A 26,953-nucleotide genomic window follows, 5' to 3' on the forward strand; every position below is an offset into this window, starting at 1 on the left:
AGTCATTCCACCCAGCCATGGACCCCTGAAACAGAAGGCAGAACTGTTCAGAGCACTTTTTTTTTTTTCCAAAGAAGGAGACTGTCTACATATCCTTCTAATTAGCTCTGTGACTCCAAAAATGTGACGTTCTCTAAACAACCACGTCTGCCCCATGACTAGAGCCATGCAGAGTAGCAGTGTGCAAGGCAGCCACCGTCAGCTGTTTCCAGGAGACATTTGGGGAAGCAGCTCTGCAAATAACCTTTATTTAATGAACAACATTCTCATCAGCATTCCCTAGCTGTGTCCTCTCCTCTGAGCTCACGGGGAGGGGGGACTTCTCTCTTCTCAGAGCAGCCTCCTGGGGCTTGTTTCACTCCCTTAGAAGCAGAATCTGGTGTGTGTGTGTGCTCAGTCACTTCAGTCGTGTCTGACTCTCTGCAACCCCATGGACTGTAGCCCGCCAGGCTCCTCTGTCAATGGGATTCTCCAGGCAAGAATACTGGAGTGGGTTGCCATGCCCTCCTCCAGGGGCTCTTCCCCACCCAGGGATCAAAACTGTGTCTCTTATGCCTCCTGCGTTAGCAGGCAAGTTCTTTACCAGTAGTGCCACCTGGGAAGCCTACCTTTTTCTCATTTTCAAATAGCTAAAAAGTTTCCAACCACATTTGTGGACAACCACTTGTGAATGAATAGGTTTCAATGACACCCATTGTATGCACTTTATAAAAACAGAAAGCTTAATGCCATCTTACTTTTCTGTCATCTCACTTTCCTGATTTTAAGTTATTTTATCTTGCTATATCATGTGTCTATCTGTGAGTGCTTTAAGTCATGCCTTCTGTATAGGAACTTCGATATTTTCTCATTTACTGTGGGTTTGTGTGTGTGGCTATGTGAGTGTGTGTGGGGAAAGAGTTAAAAGTGCCCTCCTCCTTTTTGTGAGTGAGATGGAGCTTTTATAACAACTTGCATCCGTTTTTTCCCTTCACAAGAAGCAAATGTGGTAGAGCTCACTGGAGACTGTGCAACTTCTCTATGACTTGGAGAAAATGGTCTAAACATGCTACCTCCAATCCCTCAGCACCTCTAGGACAGCAGCCAACGGCTTTCCTGCTCTTCCTCCTTAAAGGAAAACAACCCTCTAAGGGAAGTGCCAGGTGTTGCGTAAGAAGCATGCGATCAGGCACGGAAACCTCTCAGAGCCGAAAAGCCAGTGAAATCACATTAGACCCTTAACTCGGAAAGTGAGGTCGCTCAGTCGTGTTGGACTCCTTGCGACCCCATGGACTGCATCCCGCCAGGTTCCCCTGTCCATGCAATTTTCCAGGTAAGAGTGCTGGAGTGGGTTGCCATTTCCTTCTCCAGCGGATCTTCCCGACCCAGGGATTGAACCCGGGTCTCCCGCATTGCAAGCAGACGCTTTACTGTGTGAGCTGCCAAGGAAGCTTTTTACTCGGAAGCTTAACTCGAAAGACAGGTATTAAAAGTAAGACCTGTGGAAAGCGAAGAACCCTCTCAAGGTATCGAGACCACCCCTAGAAAGGCCATGGGTGTGGAGTGCTTAGGGGAATATTTCAAGGAAAGTTCTTTAGTAAACTCGTTCCACGAGGGGCGCTCATTTCGGGAAGAAGCGGCAGCACCATGGACAGCAGCAAGCTCCCCGCGCGCGGGCCGGGGAGGGGACAGCCGGCAGCACCCGGGACAGCGCCAGCGCGGCGCTCTCAGGGCCGAGAGGCGGCCTCATCAGCTGATGCTTTACGTAGGTTGGCTCCCCAGTTTGATAAGGCGGGTCCGGGTGGGCGCGCCAGCACTGGCTCTGCGGGGCCGCGGCCCCACACGGGGCGGGAAGGGGCCGGGGCCGAGTAGAAGGCAGGTCCCTGCCGGACTTCCCCCATCGCGGAGTTGCGGCTGCAGCCCGCGGCCGCTGCGGAGAGAAAGGGGCGGGCGGGGAGGCCACGCGGCGAGAACTACTGCGCTGACGCACCAGCCCTCTCGGCGGCCACACGCCCCGGGGCCGCGCAGCTTGTCCCCGACACTTGGGGGACGCTCGACTCTAGGCAAACAAACTGCTGCGTCTCCGCCGAGGCGAAGCGCCTTGGGAGTGCGACCTTTAGGCGGGCCCTGGCTAAGAGACGCAGCCCCCAGCTTCCGAGGACTTCAGATCTGCCGCCGGCTTGCAGCCCAGCGCCCGCCCCTCCGCCACACGTCTCCCACGGATGCAGATCGGCCCGTTTCATAGTCGCTCCCCAGAAACCCTGCCACTGGCCAGAGGGGACAAGCCTCGGGAGTGGCTTCCAGCACAGTGGCCACCGTGCGTTCTCCTGAGCGCCCCTTTCCTACACACCACGGAGCCGGCCTCCTGACCCAGAGATGGACCCGCCTGCGAACCTCAGCTACTTCACCCTCTCCACCCCCGCCCCTGGGGAGGCCAACCGCAGCAGCTTCGACGCAGCAGACCCGCGCCCCAGACTGCCCCTGCTCTCCGTCTTCGGGGTGCTTGTCCTGACCTTGCTGGGCTTCCTGGTGGCGGCCACATTCGCCTGGAACCTGCTGGTGCTGGCGACCATTCTCCGCGTGCGCACGTTCCACCGCGTTCCGCACAACCTGATGGCGTCCATGGCCATCTCGGACGTGCTGGTAGCCGCTCTGGTCATGCCGCTGAGCCTGGTGCACGAGCTGTCCGGGCGCCGCTGGCAGCTGGGCCGGCGGCTGTGCCAGCTGTGGATCGCGTGCGATGTGCTCTGCTGCACGGCCAGCATCTGGAACGTGACGGCCATCGCGCTGGACCGCTACTGGTCCATCACCCGTCACCTGGAATACACACTCCGCGCCCGCAGGCGCGTCTCCAACGTCATGATCGCGCTCACCTGGGCGCTCTCCGCCGTCATCTCCTTGGCCCCACTGCTCTTCGGCTGGGGGGAGACCTACTCAGAGGGCAGCGAGGAGTGCCAGGTGAGCCGCGAGCCCTCCTACACCGTGTTCTCCACCGTGGGCGCCTTCTACCTGCCGCTGGGCGTGGTGCTCTTTGTGTACTGGAAGATCTACAAGGCCGCCAAACTCCGCGTGGGCCCCCGGAAGACCAACAGCGTCTCACCCATATCCGAAACCGTGCAGGTGGGTGTTAAAGGGACCCTTAAAAAACACTTTGCTTGCATTTGCACAGGCCTCTTCTCTGGCACACCTTCCCCCACGTTTGTGGGAAGTGGAAAATTTTTAGTATTTTGGGGCAAGGGAGGGGAGGGAGGGAAGGGGGTCAAGTGGGAGAGAGAAAGCATCACCCACTCTGCTCTGACTTGCTCTGCTCACAGAGCATGCCATCACTCATGCATTATTAATTTCCTCATATGTATGAGGGTCTGAACTATAGAATTCTACAGGGTTCCACTAGGCTTGAAATTTCTGTGGATCTGTAACCGCCTTTAGAATGTCTGAAGAAGCTGGTGTCCAGGGCTGCACCAGATAAATGAGAAACGTGCAGACTCCTGTGCTTAAGAGGGGGTGTTTAACGGGGTGGGAAGGGGGGCGGTGATCTGACTTGGCAGGAAGACTTGGCAGGAATATACCAGGCAAAGCACATTAGTGTTTCAACCCCATCTAATTTTTTCTTTGCAAATTATAGCAATTAATTTTGCAAAAGTGTGGTATCTCATGGATTACCATCATTCTCAGCATCCTCCTCTCCTGATGCAAGATCAGAGATGTTGCTCACATGCCTGTCTCAGAGCCTGCATCTGTGATCTGCTCCCATGGGCCATGGTGCTACTTTCTGGGGCTACCCCTCAGAGCCTCAGCCCCACCCCCAGTCAGACCACACATGCTGGGGACCACTGGCTTGCCTCCTGGCACAGGAGGAAAGCTGAGGGAGGAAATTAAAACCTAAGGCAGACAATTCCCCAGCTCCGTGCAAGGAGCATTTAAGGCCCAGCAACTGCTCCAGCACCCGGGAGGGCTCAGTCCCCATCTTCTCTCCACCCGCACTTTCCTGCTTTTTGTTAACTCTTAGTAATCTGACCCTGTGATGCAAGATTCAGGAACCACCAGAGTTCAACCCCTCCCACTCATTGCCAAGGGTGACCCTTTGAACCTAATTCACATGTGTAAGTTAGACCAGAAATCCACGCAGCACCCATCTCTGTTACCAGCTCTGGGACAACAAAATCAATTCAATGAGCACACTGAGTGAATACTACGGGCTGGCTGCTGGAGGTAAGAGGATGATAAAGACATCATCTTTGCCTAGGAAGAGTCTGACACAGGCAGAGAGGCATGTGTTGTGAGCACTGCGATATGATTGTGGTTTTCAAGAGTCAGCAGCTAATTCCAAGCATAACCAGTCAATCAAGCTTACAGGAGCCAGAGGTGAAGGCAGGGGAGAAGGGGAAGGGCATCATTCTAGAAGAAAGAAGGAAAAGGGGGTGAGAGGCCCTCTGTCCTTTTATCTACAACAACAGTCTCACCCAAATGACCCTCCCCTACCCTAGGAAACATTCGGAATGTCTGGTTATCTGATACTGTTTCTGATTATCCACACGTGGGACAGGGTGCTGCTGCACCTGGCATGCAGAGCCTGGGATGCCAAGCGCGGTGGGACACACAGCACAGCCGGAACAACAGACAATTCGTGACAAATCAATGTCAACAGGGACAGATCCGGGAAACCCTGGCCCATGAGACTTCTAAACTGGACAAGAAGTGCCGACAAGTAGGCGTGCCTCCAAACTAGCCGGAGTGTCCGTGTGTGTGCGCCCCCGCAGTTCCGGGTCAGGAACAAGGGGGCTGGCAGACGGCCCACCACAGCCCTCCTTACACGGATCCTCTTCTGCCGGGATGCTCACCCAGGTAAACACAATTTGTGATCAACACCAAACGGCTTTAAAAGGGAACGGCAACTGTCCTTGTGTCCTGGAGGGTTTGGAGCAGAAGGAAAAGGGGCTATCACTACTCAGGTCTGGAGACAGCAGAAGCAAAGCACTGCTTCATGTTCTTTCTCTGCCAGGTAACTCAAAAATGGGTCTCATGGCTTTGCAAGGCCTCTAAGCCATCCAGGGCTCCACCTGAAATGTGGAGCTGGCCTTGTTCTCACGTTACCGTGGAGGGTGGATTAAAAGTCAGGCTTCCTGATTTCTTGGTGGTAGCAGGTGCCAAAGTTTCTAAATACAGTTCTACCGCCAACGAGCCCTGTTGCCTAGGGAAACACAACACTTCTTCCCTGCTTCTTTACCTTCTGAGTTTGCCTCAGATGCGCACTGAAAGCCTAACCGCTGTCAGGCACGGAGATGAAAGCCGGAAACATACGAGAGAGAGAGGCCTTGCCCTTGACAAAGTCTGATGAAACCGCGACTGAGGCTCTGACATGAAGACACAGCTGGATTTCCCGCCTGTAAGGGCCTGGGGGACTTTCTGGGTTCTCGGCGGGCTGACATCAGCTGTATGAGCAGCTCTGCTGGTCGGGCGTTGCTGGAGTGAATCCAGGCCTGGCTGCCTAACTTCCAAAAGTGAGGGGCTGACCCGGCAGGAGGGCTTGTAAAACCAAGCCCACCGAGACAAAATGTCCTTGACTGACAGTACATCGAAGGCTGGTTCCGGGCCGCAGAACACATGGACTCGCCCCAAGTTTGAGGAGCACGTGGTTCTCACCCTCCAGCTCTTGGTCCTCACTCTGGAGAGACCGTTTCTCAGCTTCTCAGCTCTGTTGCTGGTTCTCCTTGAAGTTTCATCCGTGGAGAGCTGATGTTCAGACTGCACATCAATCAACGTGCTCAGTCACTTGTCAGCACAGCGCTGGGCAGCAGCAGTCAAAGCTCTGGATGACGGACACTAGACCAGGTTAACCAACCAGCAGAAAAATGCTGGGCGGTCTCAGTTAGCAATGGGGATTTACTGCACGTGGTAACATAAGGTTTAAAGGTTTAATTAAAAAAAAGAAAACTTCTGAAGATGGGTTGACTAGTTTAATTGATGAGAGTAATGTCTCCAAGGCATGGAGGCAAAGCCTTGATCACTGAATCGAGGGGTGGGCTTCAACAGGCAATAGTTCTTGGACAGGTGTCATGTGGCTGGATTAGCCCACCTGGAGTGTGCCCCAGCACGTTCACGCCGGGACAGAGTGGCAAAATCATGACAAACCAGGGAGAGTCCATCTGAGCTCGCATGCTCAGTCCTGCTCTCATCAGTCTGTCTGTGGTGTCTCTTGTCCACAAGAACTCTAGGACCACTGCTATTTCTCCAGTGATGTCCTGAATTACGCACAGTGCAGATACTCTCACAAACAGACCGGTTATAATCTGAGAATGTTGAAGGACAGCAGTATATTTTATCTGGAGGCACATTCTGCTTACTAAATGTGTAGTTGTGTTACTGAAATGAAAGGATTCTCGTAAGGATCCTGAAATATCAGCTACAAGTTGGCACACAGGATTATTCAAGATTCTCACTGAATTCTTCCATTAACTTAGGTTTTTTCCCTCGAGCCTTTTCAAAAGCCACAGCATAAACAAGAAAGCTGTACTGTTGTGCATCCACAATTAAAGGCAATTCCCCCTAGAAGTTTGGAAGGACAGGAAGTTGTTGGCAATAACATCTCCCTTGGGATGACTTCACTGGGCAGATTTTAGACGGTTGTCGTTTTTTTAGCCAAAAGGGGATATTGCTGCTTTCAAGGTTACTTCTGCTGGTTACATTTACTGTGGGCCTTATCTAGGCACCCAGATCTTTTAAAACAGACGTGCTTCTTGATGTTTTATCTAGAGAGCCATATCTTGTATTGATTATCTGCTTTCTTTTTAAATTTATTTTTAGCTGAGGATAATTGTTTTACAACGTTGGGTTGGTTTCTACCATGCATCAACGTGAATCAGCCATAGGTTTACACACGTCCGCTCCCTCCTGAACCTCTCTCCTACCTCCCACTCCCTCCGACCCCTTATTACCTACGTTCTGGAAGTGTCTAGCCCCCTACTGGGTATTTTCTAAATTGGCAATTTCACATTTAAATTTATTTTTTTCTTATTAAGTTCCCTAATTCAGGTTTGAGCCCATTTAGGACAAGACCATACGTCAGCTGTTGGGTTTATATCAGAATACTGCTTTTAAATTTTCTATATAGTTTACAATTTAGAATCCTCAATCTTCTCTAAAAAAATGGCTTCTGAAATTGTTTTAGTTTGCATTGTAAATTTGCATAGCCATGTTATATGGCTCTTCTCTCTTCTATCCTTCTAGTTATAAATATTTTTCCTCATCTAAGGGAAAGTTTAATTAATTTCACTAGGTGCTGCTGATCTGCAGTCTAGGACAGTAAGGATTTTGTTCAGTACTCTTTAAAAATTCTAAATTCTACAACAGTTTTTTGCCCTTCTCCCTAAAGTTTAGCAGCTTCCCTGGTGGCTCAGGTGGTAAAGAATCCACCAGCAATGTGCAAGACCTGGGTTCGATCCCTGGGTTGGAAAGATCCCTTGGAAAAGAGAATGGCTACCCACTCCAGTATTCTTGCTTGGAGAATCCCCATGGACAGAGGGGCCTTGCGGGCTACAGTCCATGGGATTACAAAGAGTCGGACATGATTGAGTGGCTTTCACTTTAGAAAAATTCTTCCTTATAGCCTGTATCTCAGCTCTCAATCAAGGTTTTAACTGACATTCTATAAGTTTGACTTCTTGCCTGGCAATTTTACAATGTGATTTTGTTTTACTGAGGAAACCCCTGTGGAAAAGATAGTTCATTTAGGAAGTTCAGAAAAGCTGAGTAGAAATATGGGGGGTGTGGATGTGTAAGGTGGGAGGTTTTCAGTCAGTTCAGTCGCTCAGTCTTGTCCAACTCTTTGTGACCCCATGGACTGCAGCCCATCAGGCTTTTCATTCCATCAGCAACTCCCAGAGCTTGCTCAAACTCATGCCCATTGAGTCGGTGATACCATCCAACCATCTCATCCTCTGTCGTCCCCTTCTCCTCCTGCCTTCAATCTTTCCCAGCATCAGGGTCATTTCCAATGAGTCAGTTTTTAGCATCAGGTGGCCAAAGTATTGGAGTTTCAGCTTCAGCATCAGTCCTTCAATGGAAATTCAGGGTTGATTTCCTTTAGGATTGACTAGTTTGATCTCCTGGCAGTCCAAGGGACTCTCAAGAGTCTTCTCTAACACCACACTTCAAAAGCATCAATTCTTTGGTGCTCAGCTTTCTTTATGGTCCAATTCTCACATGTCTATACATGACTACTGGAAAAACCATAGCTTTGACTAGATGGACCTTTGTCAGCAAAGCAATGTCTGCTTTTTAATATGCTGTCTGGGTTGGTCATAGATTTTATTCCAAGGAGCAAGCATCTTTTAATTTCATGTCTGCAGTCACCATCTGCAGTGATTTTGAAACCCAAGAAAATAAAGTCTGGCACTGTTTCCATTGTTTCCTCATCTATTTGCCATGAAGTGATGGGACCAGATGCCATGGTCTTCGTGTTTTGAATGCTGAGTTTTAAGACAGCTTTTTCACTCTCCTCTTTCACCTTCATCAAGAGGCTCTTTAGTTCCTCTTCATTTTCTGCCATGAGGGTGGCATCATCTGAGGTTGTGATATTTCTCCTGGCAATCTTGATTCCAGCCTGTGCTTCATCCAGCCTGACATTTCACAGGATGTACTCTGCAGAGAAGTTAAATAAGCAGGGTGACAATATACAGCCTTGACATACTCCTTTCTCGATTTGGAACCAGTCCATTGTTCCATGTCTGGTTCTAACTGTTGCTTCTTGACCTTCATACAGATTTCTCAGGAGGTAGGTAAGGTGGTCTGGTATTCCCATTTCTTTAAGAATTTTCCACGGTTTATTTTAATGATGGACAGGGAGGCCTGGTGTGCTGCAGTCCATAGGGTTGCAAAAAGTTGGACATGACTAAGCAACTGAACTGAAGAGCCGGACACGACTAAGCAACTGAACTGAACTGAATTTTGATCCACACAGTCAAAGGCTTTGGTGTAGTCAATAAAGTAGAAGTAGATGTTTTCCTGGAATTCTCTTGCTTTTTCTATGATCCAGTGGATGTTGGCAATTTGATCTCTGGTTCCTCTACCTTTTCTAAATCCAGTTTGAACATCTGGAAGTTCTCGGTTCACATACTGTTGAAGCCTCACTTGGAGAATTTTGAGCATTACCTTGCTAGTGTGTGAGATGAGTGCAATTGTTCAGTAATTTGAACATTCTTTGGCATTGCCTTTCTTTGGGATTGGAATGAAAACTGACCTTTTCCAATCCTGTGGCCACTGCTGAGTTTTCCAAATTTGCTGGCATACTGAGTGTAGCACTTTCACAGCATCATCTTTTAGGACTTGAAATAGCTCAACTGGAATTCCACCACCTCCACTAGCTTTGTTCAGTGCTTCCTAAAGCCAACCTGACTTTGCACTCCAGGATATCTGGCTCTAGGTGAGTGATCATACCATCGTGGTTATCTGGGTCATTAAGATCTCTTTTGTATAGTTCTTCTGTGTATTCTTGCCACCTCTTCTTAATATCTTCTGCTTCTGTTAGGCCCATACCGTTTCTGATCTTTATTGTGCCCATCTTTGCATGAAATGTTCCCTTGGAATCTCTAATTTTCTTGAAGAGATGTCTAGTCTTTCCCATTCTACTGTTTTCTTCTATTTCTTTGCACTGATCACTGAGGAAGGCTTTCTTTTCTTTCCTTGCTTTTCTTTGGAACTCTGTATTCAGATGAGTATATCTTTCCTTTTCTCCTTTGCCTTTAGCTTCTCTTCTTTTATCAGCTATTTGTAAGGCCTCCTCAGACAACCATTTTGCCTTTTTGTATTTCTTCTACTTGGGGATGGTTTTGATCACCGCCCCCTGTACAAGGAGTCAGATATGACTGAGCGACTGAACTGACTGTTCATGGGGTTCTCAAGGCAAGAATACTGAAGTGGTTTGCTGTTCCCTTCTCCAGTGGGCCACATTTTGTCAGAACTCTCCACCATGACCCGTCTGTCTTGGGTGGCCCTACACAGCATGGCTCATAGTTGCACTGAGTTAGACAAGGCTGTGGTCCATGGGATCAGTTTTGTTAGTTCTCTGTGATTGTGGTTTTCAATCTGTCTGCCCTCTGCCTCCAGACAGAGTCCTGGTTCCTACTCAAAGAAATATGCATAACAATGTCTTTGAGCCCCCACCCAGGTGGAGGATGGTAACTTCAGACAGAACACAAGATTCCTGGAGCACAGCTCTGTTCCCTCAGCACCAACCAATCAAAAAGGGTCACAAACCCTGCAATCCTCACCCCAAATGTTGCCTTCTGTTCCCGGGGACCACAGATGACCATCCTGTTAGGTCTTCTGTTTGGCCCCTGTCTATTTCATCTCTGAGAGGGGCCAACAGTTTCAAACTAAATTGCTGTTATTATAAGGGTGAATGCTGGTTTCAGGCAAAAAAAAAAAAATACCTTGACTTAGTCTGGTAGAGAGAGACTTCTGTTCTGCTAGGCAGCAGGAAGAAGTTACAGAAGAAAGAGACCTCCGCCCCAATTCCCAAGAAGTATCTTGAGTATGAAGTCTCTCAGGGGGGAGTTGTTAGGGGAAGCACACTGATTGAAACCACCCACCCTGGCCAGGCACTATAGTAACCATTTGCATGAGTTGTTTTATGACAGGAGATCCTGATAAGGAATACGGAACTAATAAGCCACCACCAACCAGAAGAGTTCGGGAAAGGTTGAAAGGAGACACCAAGTGTCCGTCCATTTCCCAGAATCCCTCTCGCTAGCATCCATCTTGGCTGAGTGATGCGTGCACCACCAGGAAAGACTCTGAATTAGAATGATTGGCCAAAGACCACCCGGGAACTAATCCCATCACCATAAAACCCAAGACTGTGAGCCAGAGCAGTTCTCCTGGGTTACCTTACCCTACTGCCTTCCACCCGGGTGCCCTTTCCCAATGGCACCCCACTCCAGTACTCTTGCCTGGAGAATCCCATGGACAGAGGAGCCTGGAAGGCTGCAGTCCATGGGGTCGCTGAGGGTCAGACACGACTGAGTGACTTCACTTTCACTTTTCACTTTCATGCATTGGAGAAGGAAACGGCAACCCACTCCAGTGTTCTTGCCTGGAGAATCCCAGGGATGGGGGAGCCTGGTGGGCTGCCGTCTATGGGGTCACACAGAGTCGGACATGACTGAAGTGACTTAGCAGCAGCAGCAGCCCTCTGATGGAGGATAAGAGGCTTGTGGAAGCTTCCTGATGGGAGGGACTGGCTGTGGGGGAATCTGGGTCTTGCTTTGATGGGTGGGGCCATGCTCAGCAAATCTTTAATCCAATTTTCTGGTTTTGGGTGGGGCTATGTTCCCTCCCCGTAGTTTGACCTGAGGCCAAAATGTGGTAGGGGCAATGGCATCTCCCTCAAAAGGACTTATGCCAGGACTGTTGTCTCCAGTGCCCCTGACCCTGCCGCAGGCCACTGTCGACCCACACCTCCACCAGACTCCCAAACACTCACTGGTGAGTCTGGCTCAGTGTCTCGGGTTCCTGCCCTTTCTCCTGGGTCCTGGTGTGCACAAGGTTTTCTTTGTGCCCTCCAAGTGCCCGTTTCCTGCGGAAGTTCTGTAGCAAATCCCACTGGAATTCAAAGTCAAATTCCCTGGGTTCTCAGTCCCTTTGCCGGATCTCCAGGTTGGGAATTCTGTTGTGGGTCCTAGAACTTTTGCAACAGTGCAAGAATGTCTTTGGTATAATTGTTCTCCAGTCTGTGGGTCATCCGCTCGGTGGCTGTATGGTGGGGCTAGTGGTGACCTCCTCCAGGAGGGCTTACGCCACATGCCACACCTCCCAGGCCTGCTGCAGCCAGAGTCCCTGTCGCCTCGCAGGTCACCGCTGACCCAGCCTCCACAGGAGACACTCAGACACTCAAAGGCAGGTCTGGCTCAGTCTCTGTGGGGCCCCTGGGTCCTGGTGTGCACAAGGTTTTGTTTGAGCCCTCCAAGCATCTCGGATGGGTAGGGGTTTGATTCTAAACACAATTTCGCCCCTCCTACCATCTTGCTGGGGCTTCTCCTTTGCCCTTGGGTGTGGGGTATCTTTTTTTGGTGGGTCCAACAGTCTCCTGTCGAGGGGAGGTTTTGGAAAGTTATAAAATCTTTAGGACCATCTCGGAGTTAGACTTTAAGGCTTTAGCAGAACAACTAAAAAAGCTGATTCTCAACTGTTTAGTGTTTGTCTTCTAACTTAAATATGTTAATTTATTGATTTTGACTTTCAGAGATTATTACGTGAAAAACTTTTTTTCACATTTATCAAGAAAAGAGTGAGAGTTAGGATTATAGCGCAGTTTAAAATAGAAGTTCACCAAGAAGAAGGCTGAGACTCTGACTAAAACAAAGCACGACACACAAGAAAAAGGCCACCAGGGTTGGCCAACAGTCTGTGCTTGTGAATGGTTTCTCAGATCCTTGACCAGAGGCCAAGAAGGGGCCATATGATGACCAACCCAATCATCAATGAGCTGGAATGCCAACCACACCAGGTGACATTTATTCCATAAACTGACAAGACAGGGAATGCCCCACTTAGGTTTTGTGAAAAACTTGAAGCAAAGTCTGATCGACTGCTTTCTGACAAATTGGTTATTAAGTCTAATGGTCTGCAAGTCATTAGTCCTCAGGTCTGGCTTGGAAAAGATTAGAAGCTTATAAAGCCAGCACCTTATAGAACAATCCTTTTTATATTCAACAGAAAAATAAAAGGTATTCCAGGACAAAAAATAAAGCAAAAAAATCTATGAAAATAAGAGTTTGCATATTTAGACAAACGACAGCCAAAACAAAGAAAACAGCAATATAATAAGTAGGTTATGGCATGACATTTTTGCTCAATGGTATACCTCCAGCAAGAGACCTAACAGCTTTATAAGATGTAAGTCGACTTCCAAACGGTGCACCTTTCTAATAAAGGTCCAGTTATTTGATATGAAGACCTAAGCTGAATGAACTTATTCAAATACACATGTGTGCATGCATGCTTCGTCACTTGGTCATGTCTGACTCTTTGTGACCCCATGGACTGCAGCCTGCCAGGTTCCTCTGCCCATGGGATTTTTAGAAAGAATCCTGGAGTGGCTTGCCATTCCCCTCTCCAGGGAATCTTCCTGACCCGAGTTGAACCCGCATCACCTGTGTCTCCTGCATCGCAGGCAGATTCTTTACACTCTCAGCCATCGGGGAAGCCCATTCAAAGACACACTTGGTTGCAAAGCCTTGGATAACAAAACAGAGTGAGAAGAGCCCGGTGGAGCAGGCTGGCACTCAGCTCGTTGAGACTGGTGTGCGTCTGCAGATCCAAAGGCGGCTGGGGTCCAGGGCTCTGTGGATGCACCTGTAGTCCAAGTATCCTGTCGAGGGTCCTCAAAATGATATCCATGGAACCTCTAGAACTGCCCGAAGATGATACAACCACCACATAGCACCTGAAATAAAAACACGGCTTGCTACAGATTGAGAAAAGCTACGCTTGTCTGGCACCATCTCCCGGAGCAGAGCAGAACACCCATCATCGATGGAGACAGTGTTGAGCTCGGGGGTGGGAGGGCATTGAGAGGGACGCTGAGCGGACTTCCCCCACACAGGGGGTGACTCAGTGAGGCCACCGTTGGTTCACTGCTGCCCAGGGACGCACGCACCCAGCTGGCTGTCAGATGTGAGGGCCGACACTGAGCAGCTGGTCTGCCGATGCCTGCTCACAGAGCTGGACCGTCCTGGGTTCACTGGAGGGGTTTAAACAAGCAGCAAGGCTCTGTGTTACCACAACTACAGGACAGATGGTCTTTTCCTAAGCTTGTGGAAATGTTCTTATTCTGACCCTTGTAAAGCCCTCCCTAGGTGGGTAGGATCATTCCCAGATTAAACATCCCAACTCACTGGTACATCCTGCATGTGACAATGGTCTGGTCTTACCTGCAATCACCTGAAGCCACACTTACCAGGTGAGACCCTTCATCCCTTAATTGCAATACCCACTATTGATGATAATCTATTGATTATCTGTGATAAAGGGAGGTGAAGCAGAATAGTTTGAGGAAATAAAAGGACATGCTAGATTTATGATTAACTAGTGAATTGTTATTTAACTAGGCTTCCCAGGTGGCGCAGTGGTAAAGAATCTGCCTGCAATGCAGGAGACAAGGGTTTGATCCCTGGGTCAGAAAGATCTCCTGGAGAAGGAAAGGACAACCTACTTTATTATTTGAGCCTGGGAAACCCCATGGACAGAGGAGCCTGGTGGGCTACAGTCCATGGGGTTGCAATAGAGTTGGACACAACTTAGTGACTAAACAACAACTTCAGTTCAGTCGCTCAGTCGTGTCCGACTCTTTGTGACCCCGTGGTCTGCAGCACGCCAGGCCTCTCTGTCCATCACCAACTCCCAGAGCCTGCTCAAACTCATGTCCATCGAGTCGGTGATGCCATCCAACCATCTCATCCTCTGTTGTCCCCTTCTCCTCCTGTATTCAATCTTTCCCAGCATCAGCATCTTTTCCAATGAGTTGGTTGGAGTTTCAGCTTCAGCATCAATCCTTCCACTGAATATTCAGAACTGATTTCCTTTAGGATTGACTGGTTTAGATAACAACAAGTTATCTTAACATATAACCATCTTCATTTTTTTTAAGTTTCAGTTTTTAAAAAACTTTTAATTTTGTACTGGGGTGTAGTCAGTTAGCACTGTTGCGATAGTTCAGGTGAACAATAAGGGACTCAGTCATACACGTATACACGTATCCATTCTCCCCCAAAATCTCCCCCCCAACACACACATCCAGGCTGCCACGTAACGTTGAGCAGAGCTCCATGTGCTATATAGTAGGTCACTGTTGAACACATAACCGTTTTGGAAGAATATGCTAAGTCACTTCAGTCGTGTCCACTCTGTGCGACCCCATAGACGGCAGCCCAACAGGCTCCCCCGTCCCTGGGATTCTCCAGGCAAGAACACTGGAGTGGGTTGCCGTTTCCTTCTCCAATGCATGAAAGTGAAAAGTGAAAGTGAAAGTGAAGTCGTGTCCGACCCTCAGCGACCCCTTGGACTGCAGCCCTCCAGGCTCCTCCATCCATGGGATTTTCCAGGCAAGAGTGAGAAGTCTAAATCATAGGCACATGTCCCCCAAATAATTCATTTGTTTGGAGATACAAGGCCAACTGTTCACTTATAAAATTTTCTCCAAGGGAGTCTTAACTTGTGAGGCTTGTGCTTTAGAAATGATACAACACTACAAAGATAAATGGGAAAAGTGAAGCTTGGCTCGAATGCGTTCACTTATTTTTACCCCATTACCTCTCTTTCTGTGAATCTACTAACAACCATGCTGAGTAACTGACAGAGTAATCAATAGAGTCTATACACCAGACGTGATTAAGTACTTTATTGCGATCGTTGACAAGCAGAGCTAAGGAGTCCTTTAGTCAGAAAGCCACAGGGTAAGCAACCAAGTCAACCATCTGCTAACACCAGGAGCTGAAACTCCCCAACAGCAAAGCCCCTCCTCCAGTGGAGCCATTATAGACCAATGGCACGCTCACCAGGTGAGCTGGTGTTGAATGACTCCCAAAATGATCTACATCTCTCATCAAAGCCGTAGAGAGCGTGCTTTTCTGAGAAACAAGTTCTCTAACCTATAAAAATTTCCGACTCAAAATGAACCATAAAAACAATGTATTTAGGAAAAAAAGTTTAACTTGAATTCAAACTAGAATTCTAAGAAGTGGGAGAAGACCGCATGGAATAGGAAAAGAATTGTTAAAAATGAATTTAGGTTCTCTGCTGTAAAGGGGCCCCATGAATGTGCTCCCCACCTGCTGTGCTAAGAACTCAGAGAAAGTGATCATGGATCTGTGGGTCCCACTGACAAGAGAAACCCTCCTGAAGACAAGCTTAGGAATAAAAAACTGGGAAACTTTTAAGAGACACTTGCACATCAATTCTCAGTGGGGAATTCTCACAAATTCAGTGAACACATGCTGTGCATTGGAACAGTTCAAATTCAAAAGAACCTAGGTACAGTATGCTGGAAGAATCTAGGATTTTATAGTTGTTGTTCAGCTGCTCAGTAGTGTCTCTTTGCGACCGCATGGACTGCAGCACGCCAGGCTTCCCCATCCTTCACCATCTCCCAGAGCTTGCTCAACTCATGTCCATTGAGTTGATGATGCCATCCAACCATCTCATCCTCTGTTGCCCCCTTCTCCTCCTGCCCTCAATCTTTCCCAGCACCAGGATCTTTGCTAACAAGTCAGCTCTTTGCATCAGGTAGCCAAAACATTCAGGATTTCATAGTACAACTGCCACACACCTGCGAAAGCAGGCCCGTGTATGGCATTTAATGTTTCTCCACGAGGACGATGACCTGAAGGGATGGGCTGCCGTGAAACTGTCTTATGGCACTTGGGTCCCCTTCCCTGATGCTCGCCTTTATAGACATACCCACACCCTACACCTGATGTATGGCACACACCTGGACAACACAGCCCTGTGATCCCTCGTCTCTCAGACGAACGAAGTACTGTGTTGTACGAACGAAGTACTGTGTTATACGAATGAAGTACTGTGTTGTATTCTGACGTGGATTCCCTTTGGATTCAGGTCAGGACTGGGTCTGAATGTCCCAGCAGCGTCTCAGTCAATAGGACAGAAGGTGGCCCCTCAGAATGGAAGCTGTGTAACTCTTCCCATTATGCGGTAGAAAACTCCCACAGATAAAAAGCAGAGCACTGGGAGTGTATCTCATCCCTCACCAAAGGCTGGCCTCACAGAGGCAGTCTCACTGTAGGGCTCACAGCGTCTCACAACTGGAATCTGAGTATCTGAAGGGCTAAGATGGTCTTCTGGAGTTGACCTGGAGCGGCAGTTACCACCAAGGGGGCAGGCAGGCAGTGAGTGGGGATGGGGTGGGGGTGGAGAGGTTCCCGAGAGGGGGTCGTGGTTCAGAAGCTACCGTATCTAGCTATGTGTTGCTGTATTCATTTCTGCCGTTACCCCAGAGCTTGGAGTCTGGTTTACACGCTCCACCTTTACACCAAGTGTGCTACAGAGAGTTAAGGGTTGGTCACGATGGCCTCAAAACCCTGAGCGGCCAGCATCACCCATGAAGAAGTCTGAAAGGAAACAGAACTTCTCAAGGACTCAAGAGTCAGGACTGGAATTACTGTTTCATTGCCACCTTGGGGAAATGGGGGGAAATGCCTTCCTTGATGACATTCTGAGGTTGAGTTTTACTAAGGGAATTAGTGACTTTTCCTATTTTCTTTATGCTGAAAAATGAAACTGAATACTGTGCTTGCATTTCTATCAATTAGCTCCCTGAAATGCATTCCATGATAGACACTAATAAAAGAAGAAAGATAACTGTGGTTCCACCCAGAGGTGAGGCTCTGGAAAGACACAGGTGAAAGTATCAATGTCACTTATTTTATATATGCTTTTAAGAGCTGAAGAATAGTGAACTACTTGTTTCCGTATTTATGAATCTTATGTTTAACTGTATAATGCTGGGGTTTCACTGTCTTTCAAATAGATGACAGGAAGGTTATCATATAAATTTAGTAATTCACACATGAACTAACATTCCCTTAACTACAGTGTTCCTATTTTCAGCTCCATTATTCTATATGATAAGTTATAAATAGTTCCTCTTGACTACAATTTGTAGATGCAGCCATGAACTGGTTACGTGGGTTAGAGGGACAGACCCTGTGACCTAGCCCACTGCCTAGAAGGTTGTGCGCTCCTGGAGCGTGACTGGGTACCTCTCCAGGTCAAGTGTCCTGGGATCACAGAAGGCTGGAGTTGCAGAGGACAGAGTTTGATGTCAGGGTAGTCTCTCCACTAGTGAATGATGGATCGGCCCAGAAACTGCCCCACATTGTGACGGGGTCAACTAACTTGCTCATTTAGCACATCAGCCCATCGTCATTTCCTCCTGTTTCAGGGGCCTTGTCATCAGACACATCTTATTCCAGTTCTCCAAAGATCTGGAGAAAAAAAAAAATTAAAAAGCTGGAATGGAGGAAAGAGCCTCCTTTCCTAGGAATTCCGCTTCCTTAGAGAAGGGTCGTGAAGCTGGAGAAACTGCCTTCCAGGGGACTTGGGCAAGCCAAGGTGGAGGGAATCTGAGTTTAGCATCTCTTGTTTTCCATAAAAGTCGGGGCAGGGGACAAACCAGAAGGAGATCACAAAGAGGTAAGATGTCAAAATGTGAGCAAACACCCAGCTCTGTCGGCCCCGGGGTGGGGGGACCCTAGAGGGTCCCTGCGACGGACAAGTAAAAGCTTTCTCTTGAAGTGCAAGTGCGGGAAACTGGCCAACCCGTGACTCGGGTCAGCCCGCCCGGCGTGAGGAGGGGGCGGCTCCTCCTGACGCTTCTGTTTGCCTCCTCCAGGGGAAGGGCGCGGCTCAGCGGCCTGAGATGGTCCTCGCGGCGCGCCGCGCCAAGGTCACCTTCCAGGCCGACGGGGACGCGTGGCGCGAGCAGAAGGAGCAGCGCGCCGCCCTCATGGTGGGCATCCTCATCGGGGTGTTCGTGCTCTGCTGGATCCCGTTCTTCACCGCCGAGCTCCTCAGGCCCCTGTGCGCCTGCGACGTCCCCGCCACCTGGAAGAGCGTCTTCCTGTGGCTCGGCTACTCCAACTCCTTTTTCAACCCCCTCATCTACACGGCCTTCAACAAGAACTACAACAGCGCCTTCAAGAACTTCTTCTCTAGGCACCGCTGAGCGCGAGGCTGGCACGGCAGGGGGTACTCGCCCATCTCCCCATCCCCACCCGGCAACCACCTGCCAGAGACAGGCCTTCGAGGTCCCCAGGGTGGCCCCCAGAGCCAACTGGCTCACTGCCCCGCTCCCGGCAGGAAGGCGAGTCTCCACGGGCAGTTCCCGGAACCTCATTTTATCCCATTTATCTGCTTGTCTTCACTCCGCACTGAACAGCCACGGATTTGGCCCACCAAGTGCCCTTTCCTCTCCAGAGTCCACCGCAGCATGGTTTAGCGTCATCCCAGAAAAGTCAAACCAGCCAGAGGGGAGGGAGGAAACAGATCAGTCCAGGCAGGATGAGGACAGGAAGTGATGAACAAGGAGTCACAACGGGGACATCTAGGGGGAAGGGAACCACAACTGCGAGTTTCCCGGAACAGTCCCCACTTCCAGGGCTCCATTCCGTGGTTCCAGAAAGTTCACCCTAGTACTTACCACGTCCCAATATTTGCCCACGGAACATTCTCTCTGAACATATCAAAGTACGCAGGCACATCTGCAAGACCAGTCAATACGGCCCCACACACATGCACACCGAACCTATGGAAGAGGCAAGTGTTCCCACTGGCCACTTTATTCTAAAATGCAATGCAAGAGCTTGGAACTGGAACTGAAAGTCAAATCAAATACCACCTTCCGTTTTGAAGCAACTGTCCACAACACGGAGATATCTACTAGCTCTGTAGAATCTGTCAAATTTGCTTATTATTATGGGTTCCATTTGTATACAGTTTATTCAAATGTTGCCAAACAAAGATTTGTAGCCTCGGATCATGAGATTAGAATAACAAAACTGTCACAACGTTGTTGACTTCTTAAACATAGTTTCATCACTAAGGGCTATGAAGGCTTCTTCACCAAAAGGGGCACTTTAGGGTGATGGGTGATTGATCTGTTAGCTGCTGCTGCGCACTGGCATGTACATACCCACTGTGAGACCGGTACTGGCAACGATGAGAGCAGAAAAGTGGGAACACTTTAGTGGACACGTCAATGTAACTGGTGAGGCAAGACAATTAGGTGATGATGCAGTGTTTATGTGATCAGACAAAACTTTAAAAAGGTCTTGGACAATAAAACTGCCTGTGGTTTGCTGTGTCCTGATTCTCTGAATGCATGCGTTTAAAAATTACATGTCTGAATTATTACAATACAGATATATTGTTATATGTATTATTTTGTACATACTAAATCATATTAATTAACATATTAAAAATAGGAAATCTATGTCCATTTGTTTTAACACTTGCTCCTTGGAAGGAAAGCTATGATCAAGCTAGGCAGCATGTTAAAAAGCAGACATTACTTTGCCAAGAAAGGTCCATCTAGTCAAGGCTATGGTTTTTCCAGTGGTCATGTATGGATGTGAGAGCTGGACTATAAAGAAAGCTGAGTGCTGAAGAATTGATGCTTTTGAACTGTGGTGTTGGAGAAGACTCTTGGGAGCCCCTTGGACTACAAGGAGATCCAACCAGTCCGTCCTAAAGAAATAAGTAATGAATATTCATTGGAAGGACTGATGCTGAAGCTGAAACTCCAATACTTTGGCCACCTGATGCAAAGAAGTGACTCACTAGAAAAAACACCGATGCTGGGAAAGATTGAAGGTGGGAAGAGAAGGGGACAACAGAGGATGAGATGGCTGGATGGCATCACCGACTCAATGGACATGAGTTTGAGTAAGCTCTGGGAGTTGGTGAAGGACAGGGAGGCCTGATGTGCTGCAGTCCATGGGGTCGCAAAGAGTCAGACACAACTGAGCGACTGAACTGATGTGCACTTGTGGTCTTGGTTTGAAGTTTGGTTTTGCGTTCACTGCAAGGATGGCTCTGACGCCTCAGTCAGCACCAAGTTCCACGGCAGCAGTAGATAGTAGGACTTGACACATGGACCAGACTGAATTTATTTAGAAATCAGGAGGGCAATTCCTGTAGGGGAGGCCTGGGAGTCGCATCTCCCACCGCGTGGGTAATGATATCCACATCACCACCCTATGCATGCCCTGCCCCCACCTATCAGGGCCACGCTGCAGGGACCCCACCTGGGACTGGGCCTGAAGTCCCTGGCAGGGGAAGAGAAGCAAGGGGTGTCAAGACTTCATTCTTGCGGGATCACTGGAGAACATCTGGAGCCCTGCCTCAGAAGATACATGAGCCTTGACGCTTAGGGAGGCTCAGGCTGGGAATGGGAGCAGAGCGGTGCCCGTTTGCATACATGGAAAGGAAAGGCCATTTAAAAGAAGACCCTCTGCAGTTGTACCCTATGGTCAGAAAGGAGCAAGAAGTGATGATTATAATTAAGTTCTGTCTGACTACAGGGCTCCATCCCAGCTTTCCTTAAAACCAGGCTGGGTGAGACGTGGAGGGGAGGATTGGGGTGCAGGGGGCTCCCACCCCAGGGTAGGTGGCTTTTATTTCCCAGATGGCTCTGTGTGATGCTGCGGGGCAGAGATGCTCACGTGACCGGCTTTCAAGCTGATTTAGCAACAGGACCCTTTCATCAAGCGCATGCATTCTCTGGGAGACTCCTCACAGAAGAAATTGGATGCTGTGTGGTTCGGGCAGTTTCGTCCTTCTCCCTTTGCTGGATGACAAGGAGCTGCACAGCAGGCGGATTCAGTTACTGCCTCACTAACACTGCACTTGTTCCTTGGTCTGTGTGGCTAAAATCCCAATGGAGACCTCTCTGAGGTGATGGGGTTCTAAAAATCACATGTTTCCTCTCTCCAGATACACAATAAAGTAGTTTCAGATATGAACATCTTGGGAAGAGAAGAACTAGCCTGAACTAGTATCTTCTCCCTGGTGAAAACCAATGACGTAAATAATACACATATTTCATTCACCACTTCCAAGCTATGCTTCTGTGCTCTAATTGAAGTGTTAAGTTAGCAAAAAAAAAAAGAAAATTACTATCTCCCTCCTTGGTCCCTGGAACATTCTGAGGCAGCTTACAATAAAGCCAGACAATAAAATAATTGTTCTAATAAAACCTGTAAGCTCTTCAGAAGACTTAGCAGAATGCCAATGGGGAGAAATTGGTTTTCTGGAAGTATACAAAGTGTTCACCTTCAATTGCTTCTCTCCATAAATTCCAAGAAGCCTGATAACTCACCCCTAGCCCACCAAACACAAAGAGAATAAAGTTAGAGGCATAAAGCAAACCCTATACACAGCCCAAACCCCTCTGACCTTGTTATTTTGGGGGTGCTGCCCTTTACATTGTTAATAACATGGAGATGTTGGCACCCAGACTGAGCCCACACTGGTGTGAATGCCTCTGAGACATTCATTTTGGTCTTAATGAACTCTAATTCTATATTCCTTGTGACGACGGATGCCAGTCTCCAGCCCTGGTGTAGATAAACGAGCTAACCTCCTCCTCCTCGGGAGTCACCAGAGCCAGACTCTTCTGTGTTCTGAGGGTCCTCCTGCAGCTCCGTGGGCAACGATCAATAGACTTTAAGTCATGTTTATGCCCAAAGCACTGGACCTTAGATAACTGTCTCCAAAAATGGAAGGCGCCCTTGCTCGCTGAGGCCCTAATGACAGAATTCAGTTTACAGATCCTGTTTGAACACACCGCTTACCAGTGGCCCTATTCACAGAGCTTGCAGAAATAATGGGACTCAGCCACATAGAATCTTTGCTTTATAAATGATGGGTTTGTTGTTTTCAGCTAGTCACATTTGCACATGGGTCTTTGGAATAAGGTAAAATGACTTTTCAAAAAGTGAAGGAAAAAAAACAATCTCTGATATTTCAACAACAAATTGAAAACCAGTCTCTATAGTGGTCACTGGAGCTGGTGCCAAGGAAAGACAAAATCAAACTTCACCCAACTAAACATTTCCCTTGATTTCATCTATTATCTAAAACTTCTAGTCTATGCAAATTTTGTTTTCAAACTTTTCTCCTAAGCTGCAAACCCATTACAGACTGAATGTCTCACACACACACATAAATTCAAACACTGAAGCCCTGACTCCAGTGTGATGGTACTGGGAGATGGGAGGTGATTAGGTTTAGATGAGGTCACGAGGGTGGGGCCCCATGATGGGATTAGTGCCCTCATCAGAAGACACACCAGAGAGCTTGCCCTCTCTCTCTCCATGCACACAAAGAAGAGACCATGTGAACACAGTGGGAAGGCGACCATCTGCAGGCCAGGAAGAGAGCTCTTACCAGACACACAATCGGCTGGAACCCTGACCTTGGACTTTGGCCTCCCCAGGAGTCCTTCAGGACTGTGAGAAAACACATTTCTGTTGTATGACCCACTCAGTCTATGGTATTTGCTATGGTAGCCTGAGCTAATTCAACCAGCGTCACTTGCTCAAAATGAAAATGCAGGAGGAACTGGATACTTTTTAAAGAAAATACTCACATGCCTTGTTCTCATACATTTCTAGGCAAGTAAGACTTCTCCCTGGTCATGACAGGTATCCAATCCACCAGGACTATAAATTAAAGCTGTTACAGAAGGACTGGGTAGATCCATCCAGCTTTGCACAGGCATTCTGAGAAGATGACATTGGCCTTGAAAACTCTGAGAGGAACAGATTTTCTAGGTATTAGAATTAGGTTTGTGTAGAGAGTTTATGTTAGTCAGGGTTCTCCAGAGAAATGAAATCCACAGAAGGGTGTATACATGTGTAGTGACAGAGAGAGAGGAAGAGGGAGGAAGAGGAAGGGAGAGAAAGGGTGTTTAAGGAGTTGCTCAGGTGATTGTGGAGGCTGGCAAGTCTAAAATCTAGAATCTACAGCATCAGCTAGCAGGCTGGAGACCCAGGAAACAGTTGATTTGCAGCTGGGACCCAAGGGCCTTCTGACCTCAGGGCATCTCAGTCTTTCACTCCTAAGGAAGGCCTTTAACTGACTGGATGAGGCCCACCTATATTATGGAGGGTAATCTGTTTTATGCCAAGTCTACTGATTCAAATGTTAGTCTCATCTAAAAAATACCTGCACAATAGCCAGGACACAAAAACAAACTAAATGTCCATCGATGGATGAATGGATAAAGAAGGTGTGGTACATACATATAATGGAATATTACTTGGCCATAAAAAGAATGCAATAATGCCATCTGGAGAGACACAGACGGACTTAGATTGTCATACTGAGGGAAGTCAGTCAGACAGAGAAAGACAAACATATGATAGGGCCTGTGTGTAGAACCTGAAAAAATGGTAGAAATGAACTTATTTACAGCACAGAAATCGAGTCACCGATGTAGAAAACAAACTTATGGCTACCAAGCAAGGGAGGTAAAAGGGATGAGTTGGGAGGCTGGAGCTGACATACACACACCACTGTATATAAACCAGATAAGAACCTACTTACAACACAGGGGACTCTATTCAACACTCTGTAATAATCTATATGGAGAAGAATCAAAAAAAGAGTGGTATGTATATATGTATAATTGATTGTTTGCTATACAGCAGAAACTAATACAACATTGCAAATCAACTATACTCAAATAAAAATTAATTTAAAAAATTTATTTTAAAAATACCTTCAGAAACACTGAGAATAATATTTAGCCAAATATCAGGGAACAGATGCTGCATAAAACTCATGAGCCCAGAGGCTAACTCTCTTGTCTACAGCTGCTAAGGTATGAGACTTGGTGCCCACAGAGAAGAGATGCATTATTACGGATTCTCTTCCATAACAATGTTAGTGATGTATCAGTGCTGGAACAATAATAAGCTCTCAAATGTTTTCTGAATGAAAGTCAAAGTGTAAACCCTGCCTTTCCCACTGGAGGAATTATGAAGAGTGGACTTGGATGTAATGCAGTGAGGTGAAGCACCACAGCCCTCACTTCTCAGTCCTTTCTGAGATGCTTTAGAAAGATTCGGCCAACATGTGGGGGACTGAGGAAGCAGTGTCCTTGGTATCTTTGCACTGGAGCATCAGGTATGAGCTCAGCCGTAGGTCCAACGTGGAGCCAGAGTGACAGAGACTTGGTGCCCACAGAGAAGAGATGCATGAATTCTCTTCCATAATGATACTAGTGAAGAGTAACAGAGTCATGGCTGGATGGGTGGGACAGCCTGTTGTGCTGTTTTGAGACAACATACAGGTGTCCAGAAAGATGATGAACTGATAGAGGCCACAGGTGGGGATCATAAACTAAGAGGTAAACGGCTGAGATGGCAGGCCCAAGGGTTAGTGCCAGGTTTCAGCACGTAATCTCGAAAGGAAAGATGGGAACATCTCAAGTCAGAGGTCAATTGTCCAGGAAGAAAGCCTGACTAGCTATTTCAGAACCAACACAACTGTGGATCCAGATGCTACATCCTAGACTGTGAGCTCATCCCTCACCAGGAATGCCTTGTTTTGTGGAGTAGAGGGTGAGAGGAACACATGCTGAGACCATGGGCATGTATCTCAAGAGGCTGAGTCACCCAAACAAGTACTCAATATACTGCGGAAGACACGTAAGTTTAAGTGGACTGCACACTGCAAAACATGCAAAGGACGAGATGGCTCCCCAATCCGTGAGGCAGCTTGCTCCTCCCTAATCCTCTAAGTCCACACCGCCCCAACAATGGTTCCAAACAGCGACTCCAAGCTCGCTGCCCATGGCCCTCAGCTTCTGCAGACCTTCTGAAAGATGGTGCAGGGAGGAATCTCAGAGCAACACTGGACTCAGACTGAACCGTCATCATTCTACATCAAGTGCTGGTAAACTTTCTCTATAAAGAGCCAGAAAGCACACATTTCAGGCTCTGCAGATCATACAGTCCCTGCCGTAACTATTAACTCTGCCACTGTGGCACCAGAGCAGTCATACACAACACAGAGGTCAGTAAGAGTAGCCGTGTTCTAACAACACTTTACTTATAGACACTGAACTCTGGATTTCATATAGTTTCATAAAGTATTATTTTCATATTTTTCCAACCATGCTAAAAAAAAAAAAAAAAAACAGTTAACCAGTGTATCACACAAGAGTAGGTGACAAATTTGGCCCACAGATTAACTTTCTACACTATTAATCTTTTAAGTCTTTAAATGTCTTGCTTCCTGAAGAACAGTCATCTCAATTGTTCCGTTGTAACCTTTTAATAAAAGCTTGCATTTTGTCCTTAACTTTCAAGAAATGTTACACTACTCTTCCTTCCTATGTGTGCTGCTGTTGGGAGTCTGATGCCAAACTCATTTTCTTTATTCTCCTTTTGGCCAGGAGGCCATGTTTCACTAGGTTATATTTCAATTTTCCCAGCTCTACAGTAGTAGGACCTTTCAATGTGTATATTCAGTTCATCTTTTTTTTTTTTCCCAGAAAACCTTCCTTGAATTAAATTCTAAATAATGTCTTCCACTGTTTTATTTTTCTAGGGAACTCATTTGTATGTGGGATGCTCTTTGCTAGTATTCAGTACCATGAACTCTTTGATCATTTTTTTCTCCTTGGTATTTCTTATGTTTCTCCATTATGTTCCTTATTGTGCTTTTGGTTCTATATAATTTCCATTGTTTATTTCTGTAATTTAGTATTCACTTTTGAATTAACTTTGTTTTTTTCTTCTGTAGCTTTTCTGCGTTTGATCAGTGCTCACTTCATGCCTTAATGTTTTTGTTGAGTTTGAGTTTTTGACTCACGGTGACTATGCCAAAGCCTTTGACTGTGTGGATCACAATAAACTGTGGAAAATTCTGAAAGAGATGGGGATACCAGACCACCTGACCTGCCTCTTGAGAAATCCGTATGCAGGTCAGGAAGCAACAGTTAGAACTGGGCACGGAACAACAGACTGGTTCCAAATAGGAAAAGGAGTACGTCAAGGCTGTATATTATTAACCTGCTTATTTAACTTATATGCAGAGTACATCATGAGAAACGCTGGACTGGAAGAAACACAAGTTGGAATCAAGATTGCCGGGAGAAATATCAATAACCTCAGATATGCAGATGACACCACCCTTATGGCAGAAAGTGAAGAGGAACTCAAAAGCCTCTTGATGAAAGTGAAAGAGGAGAGTGAAAAAGTTGGCTTAAAGCTCAACATTCAGAAAACTAAGATCATGGCATCCGGTCCCATCACTTCATGGGAAATAGATGGGGAAACAGTGGAAACAGTGTTAGACTTTATTTTTCTGGGCTCCAAAATCACTGCAGATGGTGACTGCAGCCATGAAATTAGAAGATGCTTGCTCCTTGGAAAGAAAGTTATGA

At 47.4% G+C, this 26,953-nt stretch overlaps 1 protein-coding gene across 1 annotated transcript; it reads left to right on the forward strand.

Moving 5' to 3' along the window:
- Window positions 1–1,670: 1,670 nt before the first annotated feature.
- Window positions 1,671–19,864, forward strand: HTR5A (5-hydroxytryptamine receptor 5A). Its single transcript, XM_061415292.1, has 2 exons — window positions 1,671–3,099; window positions 18,389–19,864. Exons 1-2 carry the CDS (start codon window positions 2,356–2,358, stop codon window positions 18,719–18,721), a joined length of 1,077 nt encoding a protein of 358 aa, XP_061271276.1. The 5' UTR covers window positions 1,671–2,355; the 3' UTR covers window positions 18,722–19,864.
- Window positions 19,865–26,953: the final 7,089 nt, after the last annotated feature.

This window comes from Bos javanicus, chromosome 4, assembly GCF_032452875.1.
Source record: "Bos javanicus breed banteng chromosome 4, ARS-OSU_banteng_1.0, whole genome shotgun sequence".
NCBI classification, from domain to species: domain Eukaryota; kingdom Metazoa; phylum Chordata; class Mammalia; order Artiodactyla; family Bovidae; genus Bos; species Bos javanicus.